Genomic DNA, 13,522 nt, shown 5'->3' on the forward strand with positions numbered 1-13,522 from the left:
GTGTCCCCTCGGGAGCACGCGCTCGCGTGATGGCCTCAGCATTTTGTAAAATCTTCCGCCTCTCCTCAGTTGTGAAGAGGGTCAGAAGAAGTTGTTGACAATCAGTCCAGGTTGGGTTATGGGTGGCCATAATGCTAGCCACTAGGTCCACCACTGCCTGAGGCTTTTCAGTATAAGAGGGGTAATGCGTCTTCCAATTCAGGAGATCGGTGGTACATACTGGTAGGCCTGTGCCTGTATAACCTGACCCTCATTATTAGGATCCAGTCGAGTGGTGGTTACCTGACGCAGGGGCAGAACTCTCGAGGAGGTAGGAATGGAACCTGAGGTAGAGCTAGGAGCTACCCTCCTATCATGCTCAAAGGTGATTGCAGCAGGTCTAACCCATTCAGTGGAGGTGTGTTGAAACCCTGAGGGATGGGGAGGGGTACTCATAGACTGAGAGGTAGTCACAGGTGATTCAGTCCATTGAAAGGGATGCCGGGCCCCTAATGAGTGGGTAGGGGTACTAGAGGGAAAGGCTGGGCTGTCGGGAGTTGAGGAGTCAGGGAGTGGAGCCCAAAGTGGGTCTTCGGAGGTTAGCAGGGGAGAATGTGGCAAAGAAGGGTAGAGGCTGGCTGAAAGGTCCACCCTAGGATTTGCACAGAAGAGGAGCTATCCGGAGAAGCCTGTGCTGGAGAAGCTTGGGCTGGGCGGCGTGGATCTCTGGGGGTGGCACGGAACCCCAACAATGGGCCATAAGGTGGTGGCTCAAGATCTGAGGGGTCATCAGAGAGTATGGGTTTTTCAGACAGGGTAGGGGCGGAAGCCACCGATTGGGTGGTAGGCTTCCTAGGGCTCTTTCCCTCTTCCAATTTAGATTTTCTAATCTTTCTTTGAACGCGGCCCAACATGAACTTTACTGGGGATCCCATATAAGTTTTCAACCAAGAGGGAGGGTCAGTCACAAGGCTGTCCCAGGAATCTATATAGGGGAGTTGTTCAGAATATTCTGGTTCTCCTACAATTATGCTGTAGACCTTCCGGATTACTTCAATATCTAAGCTGCCACTAGAGGGCCACCCCACTCCCATAGATGGCCACTCAACTTCACACAAGGTTCTTAGAGTACTTGAGCTTAAAGTCTGTCCATAATCATTAATTAAAAATCCTTTCTTGAAATTCTTAAGCATACAATCTAGGGGAGTATCAATTTGTCTAGACGATTTCCCTCCCATAATGCTTACAGCTACAACACACAAAAGGGAGGGAGTTTTTGAGAGTGCAGTAAGGGGTCCCCACTCTTTTAACATTCAAGCATCACACATTCCATACAGAAAATCCCACCCAACAATTTCAAATTTCTCAGATACAGATAAGCTCAAGCGGTTTCGCTTCTAATCTCCACTAGACTAAAAGCTACTAAGGCCTTCGCTGAGAGTTGATCAGACTCCCCTTCCCTCAATTTATGAGGGGCTGGTTTACAGTTTCCTAGCTAGGATTACAATACAGAATACAGAATATATACCCGGCGAATGTTCCTCAGTCAGTTGGGTGCCGGTTCAGGATCCCACTTCTGACACCAAGAATTGTTGCAGGAATTGATGCATGAATTACCCCTATTGTTAGCAGAATCTGTGGTACTTCAGGAGTCAAACAGCACACACCAGAATGAGGGAGAAATCTTCTTTATTTGCCAGCAAACATAGTAGGACATCAGCATTAAGTCTCTTCTTCTCTTTCTCAGCTCTCTGGATGTTATGGCTTCTGTCTCAGCTCCTTCTCTTCTGCTGTCTGTCTTCCCCCAGCTCTCTTTCTTCTGTCTGTTCCTTCTGACGTAAGCTGCTTCTGCTCCCTCTTAAATACAGTGCTATCTCCCTCTCTAGCCCCCCTTACTTTCCAGATGGTAAAGAATAGATTGGTTACTTTGCCTTAGCCAATCATTACTTTAAAAATATCAGTTACATAGGTTTGATATTTCTCAAACTGACCTATGACCTGGGGCCCCTCAAACCAGACAATATGGCACCAGTCTCTTACATTTTCATTATGATTAATTTCTCATATTCCTAGTCAACTCCATACTAACTGCTAACTGAACTCTGGCATTCATTAAGGGGTCAAGGGCCAGTCTTACTTAATAGCATACAGCTATAGTCTGTTATTACTTTCAGGACCATTCCTACATTTACCTATAATTAATCAAGACTTTTTCTTGACCCTTTTCACCTATCAGCTCCATACATTAAACCAGCCAGGACTGCAGAAAACTCAAACCATATGCTGACCTTTTCACTGCAGTCCTACTCAGAACGTAAGGCAAAGAGTTGAACAAACATTAGATTTAAAAAGGTATTCTACATATTAACTACACAGAATACACATATTCTAAAATAAGCAGAATCAGTATCCCTTATAAGACATATTCTAAATATCAGGAATATCTACATATTAAGCACTTCTAAAATCTAATTCTTTTCTTCTAACTAAACAGCATTTCAGCCTAATCCTTTTAAATTGCCTGCAATATGCCTGGCTCATGCTTTGTTCATTCATAATAGTATACAGATGTGCCAGCATTTAGCAATCCATCACTCACAAAGGGTGAAAGAAGTTGCTCTCTCTGACCTTTCTACCCTTTAGCTTGGCAAACGTAAAATTTCTAAATAATCTAAACCAGATGACATTCCTCCATCACTTTACTTGCAAGGTGAAAAGTTGAATTCAAGCATCAAGCTTTTAAACACCAATTAATATGGCTTCTTATATATGTATAATTATGCCCACTGCCTCACAACCACTAGCACGGCTTAGTAAATAGGGGGGGTTAGATTGTAGGCTTCCCACACCCCCTCCCGGGGACAAGAAAGATACCTATTGTACCTGAATGTAATTCACCTTAAGCTACAACTATAACTCCCATTTACATTGCACTACTGCTTGGATCAATCCACAGTTTCTTGGAATTTATTCTGGGCAGGGGCGTAGCCAGGCACCCAATTTTGGGTGGGCCTGGGCCCAACATGAGTGGGCAGAACTCCGCCCTGTCCCACAAGTGATTTGGTCTCTCCCTCTCTTGCCTGCATGCCATATGGTCTCTCAAACATCCCTCCTCCCCTGCATACCTTTTAAGTAGCAGATTTTCACCGGCAGCGAGCAGCAATTAATACACACTGCTCATGTTGGCCCCACAGCCTTCCCTCTGACGCAACTTCCTGTTTCTGCATAGGCGGGAATATATCAGAGGGAAGGCTGTAGGACTGGTGTGAACAGCATTTGTCAGTCGCTGCTCGCTGCAGGCGAACATCTGCTATTTACAAGGTATGCAGGAGGGACAGTTGTTGGGAGTTTTTGGCTGGTAGGGCTTGGGGACCCCTGCCAGCCACTTCATAGGTGTGCTGCTACTGTGTGGGCCTGAGCCCACCCAGGCCCACCCTTGGCTATACCCAGTGCAATTTTTCTAGCAAAAAAGGTGCCGGTACTCAAATGCCAGGCCACCCTTCAGGGGTGGGGTGATCACTGAGGGACTCACTCCACAATAGCCAGGCCCCCTGCAACCAGTCACAGAACCTATGACAAGGCAGAATTGGTGTCTTGAGCCTGAGCTCTTTCATTAAAACTTGTGGTCCATGGGTCAATTTTAGCAGACACTGGAAAAGGTGCCGGTACTCAGTACCCCCGAGTACCCCCTCAAAAAAAGCCCTGGCTATACCACTGATTCTGGGATCCAGGTTGAGACCAATAAAACTGGGAGGCTCAGGCCATTGATGCAAAAATTACTTTCTCCATACCATCTCCCCTTCCCAATAAATGAGTCCAGGCCAGGTTTTGTTCTGAATCAAGGATTTACTGAAAGGGGTTGTAGATAAAACTCAAATAATGACAGAGTAGGGAAAATATTATACAGTTAGGGGTAAATATTGAGCCGGCAGTGGTGAGCACTTTTTTTTTTAGCTGCCATGGGCTTTGTGCCCCAGTATTCAATGCTTGGTTATGTCCGGGCACCAGGGACGGCCTAACCATTAGGCCACTTGAGGTGCGGGCCTCAGGTGGCACTCTTCAGGGATCAGTATCTCTCCACTCTTCGGGGAGCCGCATCTCCCCTTCCTTTCTCCACCCCATTTGCAGCGTTTACCTGTTTTGTCACGTTCCAAACCCAGCAGCAGCAGAATTCCCATACACTGCCCTGCCGCTGGCACCTGCCTCTTCCCTTTACTGCGGCCACCTCTCTGATGTAAGTTCCTGTTTAGTCAGAGGCTCAGGCATCCTCAGTAAAGGGAAGAGGCAGGTGCCGGCGGCAGGGCAGCGTATGGGAATCGCTGCTGCTGCCGGGCTTGGAATATGACAAAACAGGTAAATGCTGTGAACGGACTGGAGGTAGGAAGGGGGGGTAGCAACTCAGCCTGGGGTGGTGGCATCTTAGCTCCGCCTCAGGTGGCATCTTGCCTTGGGACTGCCGGGCACCAGCAATGAATATCTGGATATGTGCAGATGGACACAAGGAGTTAAGGCCAATATTCATTCTATGGAGTTCGTTTTCTTTTCCATTTTTCCATTAATATTTTCAACTTTTGTAAACTGCCTTGTCTCGTTTTGCAGTAAAGATAGTATATTAAACTTTTTAATAAACATAAACAACTGAAACTGGATATAGACAGAACTGTGTTTTATGCGCTCCAATTTGTCCGGTTACTTTATGCACTTATGTGATTAAGTGCCAACTCTGCTCCTGGACCGTCCGCAACATAGCCAGTTTCAGTTTAGTCAACTAGAGGGTTAAGTACTGCTGAATATCAGTGGTGAGCCCTACCCAGGCAATCTGAACAGCCAGGAGCCAATCACTTTGAATATCAACCCCTTACAGTCATGTAGGAGGTCTTTTACTAAGGCGCGCTCGCGTTTTTGGTGTGCGCTAAAATTGTAGGTGCACTAAATGTTAGAGACGCCAATGCATTCCTATGGGCGTCTCTAACATTTAGCGTGCCCACAATTTTAGCGTGCACTAAAAATGTGAGCGCGCCTTAGTAAAAGATGCCTTTAGGATGCACTTGTACTCTCTCAGGTGGGTGGAGAACTCCTCATCTCTCACCCATTTCCCCAGCTAATACAGCTGGTCTGAACTCAGATGTGGCCACAGGTGCAGTCCCTTGTTGCTGCCTGATTCTCTCTGCCCAAATCCAGGGGGCATCTACTGTATCCTCTTCCTTTTCCAGGATTAATGGCTCCCTGCTGCCTTTTAGCATTCCAGAGGTGCTTGCTTTCTTTCTTACTCCCTTACTCCTCTCTGTTAGCAGTAATGCAGTGGCTTATCCAGCAACAGACTCCCTCTCCTCCAGGGGTGCTAGTTTAGAAACCCCAGACGTGCATCTTAAGAGTGCAACAGCTTTGAGCAGCCAAAAACTCCTTCCCTGTTTTGTATGGTACAATGGCTGGGGGAATCGAAGACAAGATTACAGTGGGGCTGGAGTTAAATACCAATCCGAGAGATGTCTTCTACCACTACATTACTGGTCAGGAGAGCCTTCCCCTTGTTCTAGAAATTGCAAGGGTATGAAAGGGTTACAACACAATACTGTTATAGAGGTCTCTATGATCCAAGTAAGGCAGAACCCTTGGGGTCGCTGTGTGTAGGGTTACCATATGGCCCCAGAAAAAGGAGGACACATTGATCCAGTCCAGGTTTTGCTTCCATTGAAAGCAATGGATGTAAAACCCAGACTGGCTCAATCTGTCCTTCTTTTTCTGGAGTCATATGGTAACCCTAGATATGTGCCTGTCTCACTCTTGCTTATTCTTGAAAAAAGCATTTTTTTTTTGCTTTTCCATAGACAGCAGGATTGATCAGGCTCACAATCCCTCCCAGCTCCCTGAGAATTTCATAACCTCTTGGGTTATAGAACTAACTATGGAGCTGAGAAAATTGCTGTGCTGAGCTCTGAGAGAGATGTTCTATCCCGTGACTATCTCCTTGGTTAGCAACAGTGTTTTATGTGTATTTTTCTTCTCTTGTAATTTATATTACTTTACACATTACTTGTGGCATCGTGTAAACAACTGTTATCCTAATGCTTCCTGAGTCTGTTCTGATTATATAATTTTTCCCTAGACTATAGTCTAAAGAGTGTGCTGACCCCCCCCCCCCCCCTCTTCCCTCACTGAATGTTTGCTCATTCCTCCTCTAATCTCTATGCTTGGCTGCACTTGGATATTTGCTGGCTAAGTCTCATAATGTTTGTTCATATGTTTTGAGAACTTGGCTATATCTTATTCCATTCCTGATCTTCTGTCTTCCAGGATGGAGGGAAAAGGACTGACTCCAAGACCAGAACTGAAATGCGTCCGTGGATTGCCCCTAATCAAGTATTTCGCTGAGAATTGGGAACAGGTGGAGAAGTTCCAGGCCAGGCCCGATGACTTACTGATTTCCACTTACCCTAAAGCAGGTAAAAGAAACCATTTATCCCTGAGGGTAATACTCTTACCTTTCAATCACTTTCTCAGAGACCCACTCACCTCTCATCTACCCCAAAGCAGTTGAACCTTGCATTCCCCCTTTGAAACCATAATCCAGAGAGAGAACTAATCACTCTTGCCAGAGGCCTCCCCCCCCCCTCAAAGAACTTCTAACCTAGAGAGACTCAACTTGCCTCCCAACTACCCTCCCCAGAAACCCTCTAATCTATAGAGACCCATTCACGTTCCACCTGCTTTTCTCAGTGATTCTCCAACCTAGCAAGACTCGCTCATTTCTTGCTAATTCAGAGAGAGAGAGAGACCTTTTCATCTCACACCTATCCTTAAAAACCATTTTACCCTAAGAAATTCTCAATCAAGTCCCATCTACGTACCTTCTTCTGGGATCCTCTAACCCAGAGATTTTTCAGCTCAGTGTAGCACACCTCTCAGATTGGTTGGGCTGAGGGATACCTTTGAGGCTGGTACATAACAGTTATGTTAGTATCTATGGCCAAAATTACTTCTGGTTCTCCCCAGCTTCCCTCTTATGGCACACAGACATAAGGGTCCCCTGACATTGAACTGTTAATCCAAGCTGCCGTTAATGGTTAGGCACAGTAAAGTGAAAAGACAGAAAAAGACTGGAGATCATTCTGAATTATTAATAAAGTCCCATTTTAATGAGCTCTCCTGTAATGTACAAGTATAAACAAAAGAAGAAAAACACAGTAAGGCAAGTTGTCCATAAAATTAAACTGTAGTAGTAGTTACAAAAAGAATCAATTTCATTAGAGTGACAGCTCTGGGTCTCCTCTGAACAGTATTATCCACTTCTAACTCGAATATCATTCACACCTCTTCACAGACTGGGTAGTTATAAAAATCTCCCCATCATAGCATGAGTTGGGGTTGAGCATTGAGCTTTCACAGAACAGCCAGATTACCATAGATATGGACTTTACATGCAAATTTTTATTTCTTAAATCAAAATATACTGAACCTGTTTATTGCATAAGCAGGCTGTCTGGCACATATTTCAATAAATCGCGCCTAAAAAATCAGTGCCAAAACCCTCCCATTTAAGTGCTATTCTATAAGCCACGTCTAAAGTTTGGTGCAGTATATACAATAGTACTTAAGTGCAGGGGTCACATATAAATTTAGGGATGCCCATATGCACCAATTAAAATGTGGTGCAAAGCCTAAATTTATGCATGGAACCCTCTTTTTCTATAATTGTGCACGTAATTCAAATCCACACCCACCCTCTGCCCCAAAACACCCATGACCATCCCATTTCTGCGCCCCCCCCCCCCCCCCCCATTCCGGGATGCATGTAAAATTTAGGCACAGATCACGCATCTAAATTTCTGTTGTACGTGTCAATTGATTTTAATTAGTGCTAATAATTGCTTGTTAAAAAGCCAATTAGTGCTAACTAGCTCATTCAATTAAATTACACACACAAATTGGATACATGCCCAAATTTGTGCGTGCAATTTTTGACAACTTTTATAGAATCAGGCCTATAAGATCAGTGAAAGGTCCTCCCAGGGTTAGCTTCTTGCCTAATCCCAAACACAGGATGCACCAGGTTAAGGACAGCTTTTCTCTAACCCTGGAATAAAACCTAGCTATACAGGTTCAAAGCTCTCAGAAAAAGACTTCCTACCTTGGCAATCTTCTGTTCTCAGTCTGGACACACATATAGTGGAGGCATGCCCTTCCTGGGAACCTCCTGGAAGTCCCTACCTACCTGTTCTGGGCCTCACTGTTCTGTTCCTTCCCTAGTGCCCCGATGATCAAAAAGGACTCAGGGGTCGATTGGAGGCAACAAATTCCTCTCTCTCTCTCTCTCTCCCTCCCTCTACCACATGGGCGCGCTAGGCATACCTTTGCTGGTAGAGATACTGAGTTCCACCAGCCAAATAAATGGAGTGCTGCCTCTCCCCATTGCTTGTTTCTAGCTCTGAGTAGTATGCCGGGACTTCTTCACATGCTCTGTAAATGCCTTAATTGTGCCTAAGCACTGTTCTGTAAATATGTATATACTAGTAAAAAAGGCCCGTTTCTGAAACACATGAAACGGGCGCTAGCAAGGTTTTCCTCGGAGTGTGTATGTTTGAGAGAGTGTGTGTGAGAGTGACTGTGTGAGAGAGAGAGTGAATGTGCGAGTGTGTGTGTGTGACAGAGAGAGAGTGAGACTGGGTGCGAGTGTGTCTGTGAGAGAGAGAGTGTGTGTATGTGAGAATGAGAGTGTGTGCCAGGGGTCTCTCCCTCCCTTCCCTTCCTCCCAGTTACAGGGTCCCCCCTCCCTCCCACTTCCACAGTCGTCGTCCCTCCCTTCCAGTTCCATGCTCTTTTCCTACGAATTTTAAAACTCATCTTGACTTACCTCATCGGGGTTACGGCTGCCCCCCCTCCCTCCCTCCGAGTTCCAGCGTCGTCCCCTCCCTCCGAGTTTCAGGGTCATCCCCTCCCTCCAAGTTTCAGGATCCCCCTCCTTCCCTCTGAGTTTCAGGGTCCCTCCCACCCAGTTCCAGGGTAACCCCTCCCTCCCTGTTCCAAGGTTGTCATCCCTCCCTTCCTCCCTCCCTTCCAGTTCCAGGCTCCCTCCCTACGAATTTTAAAACTCATCTTGACTTACCTAGTCTGGGTTACGGCGGCCAGCAGCAGCGGTAAAAGGCATGCAGGCTCGGACCTCTCTCTCTGTGAGCTGTGATCCCACCCGCATTTCCTGTTTCCGCAAGGGCGGGACCAGAGCTCAGAGAGAGAGAGGGGCCGAGCCTGCACGCCTTTTACCGCTCCTGGGGGGTGCCGCATGTGTCTCTGAGAGGGGTTACCCATCGGTACTGGCAGTGTTGAGGCCGGTTGTCTTTCTGCTTCAGTGAAGTTCTCTGTGTGAATCTGTGTCCGGGCAGGTGGGTTGTGCTATTCTTTGAGTCCATTGGTGTGCCTTGTGCTGCTATCGTGTGGTTGGTCAGAGCTGCTTGTGACGAACCAGAAAGCAGAAAATGGTAACAGAATTCATACATGCATGGGATAAACATAAAGGAATCCTGTTCAGAAGGAAGGGATCCTCAGGAGCTTAGCCTTGAATGGGTGGCAGAGACGGTTGGGAGGCGGGGCTAGTGCTGGGCAGACTTATACGGTCTGTGCCTGGGCTGGTGGTTGGGAGGCGGGGATAGTGCTGGGTAGACTTATACGGTCTGTGCCAGAGCCGGTGGTGGGAGGCGGGGCTGGTGGTTGGGAGGCGGGGATAGTGCTGGGTGGACTTATACGGTCTGTGCCCTGAAAAAGACAGGTACAAATCAAGGTAAGGTATACACAAAAAACTAGCACATATGAGTTTATCTTGTTGGGCAGACTGGATGGACCGTGCAGGTCTTTTTCTGCCGTCATCTACTATGTTACTATGTTACTAACGTCAGGACAGAAGATGGATACAGCGTTGCAGGCAGCACGAACCCTACAAACCCTTCACTGCCATGGAATCAGCTTCAGAACGTTGGAGGTGCTTTTTATTAAAGTAGATATACTCTACAGGTATGTGTACAAATAGGCAGAACATGAGCAGGACTCACACTTATAGAATACTATAAGTTACATGTGTATTTACCGCATTTAGGCGTGAACACTTTATACCAGCTCTATGGCTGATATTGAGGCAGCCTGGGCAAAGAAATCATATTAATTTGGTGTTTAACTTTTCAGTCCTGCAAGTGATGGAATGCCATCTGGGTTTAATTGCTCAGAAGTCTAGCTTTTGCTAGACTAGAGGTTAGAAAGGTCAGAGAGAAATGAAACTTTCTTTGTCCTCTTTTGAGTGATGTATTCATGGGTATTATTTACCACATCTGGATACCATTATAAGCAAGGCATACTGGACAGTTTCGCAGGCAGTTTAAAGGATTAGGCTAATGCTGGTTAGAAGGAGATAGTTTAGATATAGATATTCTAGATGAGTTAGAATTTGTCTTATAAGGAATTCTGATTTCTGCTTATTTTAGAATATGTTTTATTCTGTGTAATTAATAAGTTCTATTTCTATGTAGAATATCTTTTCAATTCAGTGTTACATCAGTGGCTGACTTTTCAAGTAAGATTGTCTGCAGTTTAAGAGGTCATCATCTGGTTTGAATTATCTACAGTCCTAGCGAGTTCTGTGTAGGAAGCTAATAGGTGAAAGAGGTCAGGGAAAGTCTTGATTAATTATAGCTAAGTATAGGACTGGTATTCTGAAAGTAATAACAAATCATGTATGTGTGCCATTAAGCAAGACTGGCCCCTTGGCCCTTGACCCCTTAATGAATGCCAGAGTCCAGTTAGCAGTTAGTATGAAGTTAGCTGGGAACCTAAGAATTTAATAATAATAATAAAATGCAAGAGATAGGTGCCACATTGTCTAGTGTGAGAGGCCCCAGGTCATAGCTCAGTTTAGGAAATATCTCAAACCTATGTAACTGATATTTTGGAGTAAATGTATAGAGATAATTAGTTCAAGACAGGGTAATCAATCTATTCTTTACCATCTGGTGAGAAAGGGGGGCTAGAGAGGTGTAGGACCCTATATAACTGAGAGCAGAAGCAGCTTACGTTAGAGAGAAGAAGAGAAGGACAGACAGGAGACGCAGGATCCAGAGAGCTGAGAAAGAGAAGAAGAGACCTAGTGCTGATGTCCTACTTTGTTTGCTGGCAAATAAAGAAGATTTCTCTCTCATTCTGGTGTGTGGTGTTTGACTCCTGAAGTACCACAGATTCTGCTAACAATAGTGGTAATTCCTGCAACAATATAAGTGCTTGTACCTGAATTGTAGATGTATATTTCACCAGTTATGCTAGTTTTCTGTAAAGGAAAGTAGCTACAAATGTATGCAACATATAGTAAATGACGGCAGATAAAGACCTGAACGGTCCATCCAGTCTGCCCAAGAAGATAAACTCATTTTACATGGTATGTAATACTTTATACGTATATCCGAGTTTGATTTGTCCCTGCCTTTCTCAGGGCACAGACCGTAGAAGTCCGCCCTGCACCCAATGTCCGCTAAGATTCCATAGATCCATTCCTTCTAAACAGGATTCCTTTGTGTTTATCCCACGCATGTTTGAATTCCATCACCGTTTTCATCACCACCTCCCGCGGGAGGGCATTCCACGTATCTATCTATTTAGATATCTATATCTTCAAAAAGACCACAGTGCTCATTTTGAAAGCAGATGGTCACCTCAAAATGCCTAAAAAAACATCTGTCTGCTGAAAACATCCACATCCTGATTTCGAAAGTCAGAATTTGGCTGTTTCACACTGCAGTTCTTCCAAATAGCAAAGGGGCGTGTTTTGGGCAGGACTAGGGAGGGCCCAAAAGTAGGATGTCCAACAGGGATTTTTGAATAGGAAGAAATGTCCATGTCTAAAAAGAACATTTTTATTTAGAACTGTTTCAGTCTCATCCAGTTACAAAAAGGTGCTCTGATAAGCAGCTGACCACTGGAGGGATTAAAGCATTACCCCTCCTTAATCCCCCAGTGGTTTCTGTCCCCCTCTGCCTCAGGTGTTATAGATATTCTGAACAAAGCAGTAAGTAGTTCTGAGAAATAGCTTACTGGTTAGTGCAATGGACTGTAATCCCAATGACACAGGTTCAAATCTCGCTGTAATTCTATTCATTTTAATTCCTGGGACTTCCTCCAGGAACAGAAAACTACGTATTGTACCTAAAGACATAAGACACCTGTAAGACTGAAGGCTAAAGAAGTGGTGTACATTCAGGTACAGTAGGTATTTTTCTGTTTGTGGAGGGATCACATTTACAAAAAAAACACTTATAATAGGATTTAAACCTGTGTACCTTGGTTTACAGTATACTAAGAGGCTTATTTTCAAAGCACTTAGCCTCCCAAAGTTCCATAGAAACATATGGAACTTAGCCTCCCAAAGTGCTTTGAAAATATGCCTCTAAGGCTACTCCTCTGTTCCACAGGCATAGCCAGACTCAGTATTTTGGATGGGCCCAGAGGTAAATTGGATGGGCCCTTCATGCACACACACACGCCCGCCCCCCCCCCCCCCCACCCCACCCAAACCAATATGTTCCCAGAGATATTTTTTAAATTACAGATTTTTTCATGTACCCCACATCTCTCCCCTTTCCTCCATGGCATCCCAGCATCTGCGCTCCTTTCTCTACCCTGTCCTTCCCTGGTATACCATAGAGGCATCCTCAGCGCCTGCAGCAATTCATTCTCACTGCTTGCTCTGGCCCCACCTGTTTCCTGTCTGGTGAAACGCAGCAGATAGAAGCCTGCAGGGCCAGCGCAAGCAGTGAGAAAGAATCATTGCAGGTGCCGAGGACCCCTGTACGGTACACTGGGGAGGGCTGGGTTCAGAGACAGGAGCGCAGATGCTGGGACGCTGCAGAGGAGAAGGGGGGGAGAGTAGTGTGGTGCCACTGCTGGGTGGGCCTAAATCAAGAATGGGTGGGCCTGTGCCCATCCAGGCCCACCCGTAGCTACACCACTGCTCTGTTCTACAAGGACATGTCTGTGGCCATTTTCATAAGAATGCTGCCAGACAGACGTCCCTGTGCCTCGTTTTCCCCGTTTATAATTTAAATGTTTCTGTTTGTAAAATGGTTGTTCTGAATGGACATCTCCAGTGTATGGACATCCTTCTCAGGGCCGTAGCGAGCTATGTGCGGGCAGTGCGGCCACACAGGATGCAAGGGAGGCAGGGGCTCCAAAATTGTGTCTTGTCCATTGCCTTCCCTGCTTGGCTGCGACGAAGTGGGCGGGATAGGAGCTCTAATGGGTGAGCCGCACAGGGCACGTTTCTGGCTTGGGACAGTTCTGATCCTTATATATTTTCAAACAGGAAGTCTGGACGTCTTTCCTGTTCAACAAACAAAGCAGTGACGTGGATGTCAGGACAATATCAAGTAGTCTTTATTGGAAAACAGCTAAAAAACGACCCGACACGGCCGTGTTTTGGCACCAAAGGCCTGCCTCAGGGGTCTGGTGTTATGACAAAAATGCTTAACAATGAGATGGTTGTAAAAGTCCAAACTGTCAAATCTTGATATCCGCC

General features: G+C 45.6%; 1 protein-coding gene across 2 annotated transcripts in view; it reads left to right on the forward strand.

Moving 5' to 3' along the window:
- The window catches only part of LOC115473743 (sulfotransferase 1 family member D1-like), a 125,139-nt gene that overhangs the window by 21,688 nt on the left and 89,929 nt on the right, over window positions 1-13,522 (forward strand). For both annotated transcript variants that reach the window (XM_030208821.1, XM_030208820.1), the window contains exon 2: window positions 6,274-6,422. In XM_030208821.1, the coding sequence (XP_030064681.1) occupies window positions 6,275-6,422 (148 nt within the window). In that variant the 5' untranslated portion in view covers window position 6,274. The remainder of the gene's footprint in view (window positions 1-6,273; window positions 6,423-13,522) is intronic.

This window comes from Microcaecilia unicolor, chromosome 7, assembly GCF_901765095.1.
Source record: "Microcaecilia unicolor chromosome 7, aMicUni1.1, whole genome shotgun sequence".
Lineage (NCBI taxonomy): Eukaryota > Metazoa > Chordata > Amphibia > Gymnophiona > Siphonopidae > Microcaecilia > Microcaecilia unicolor.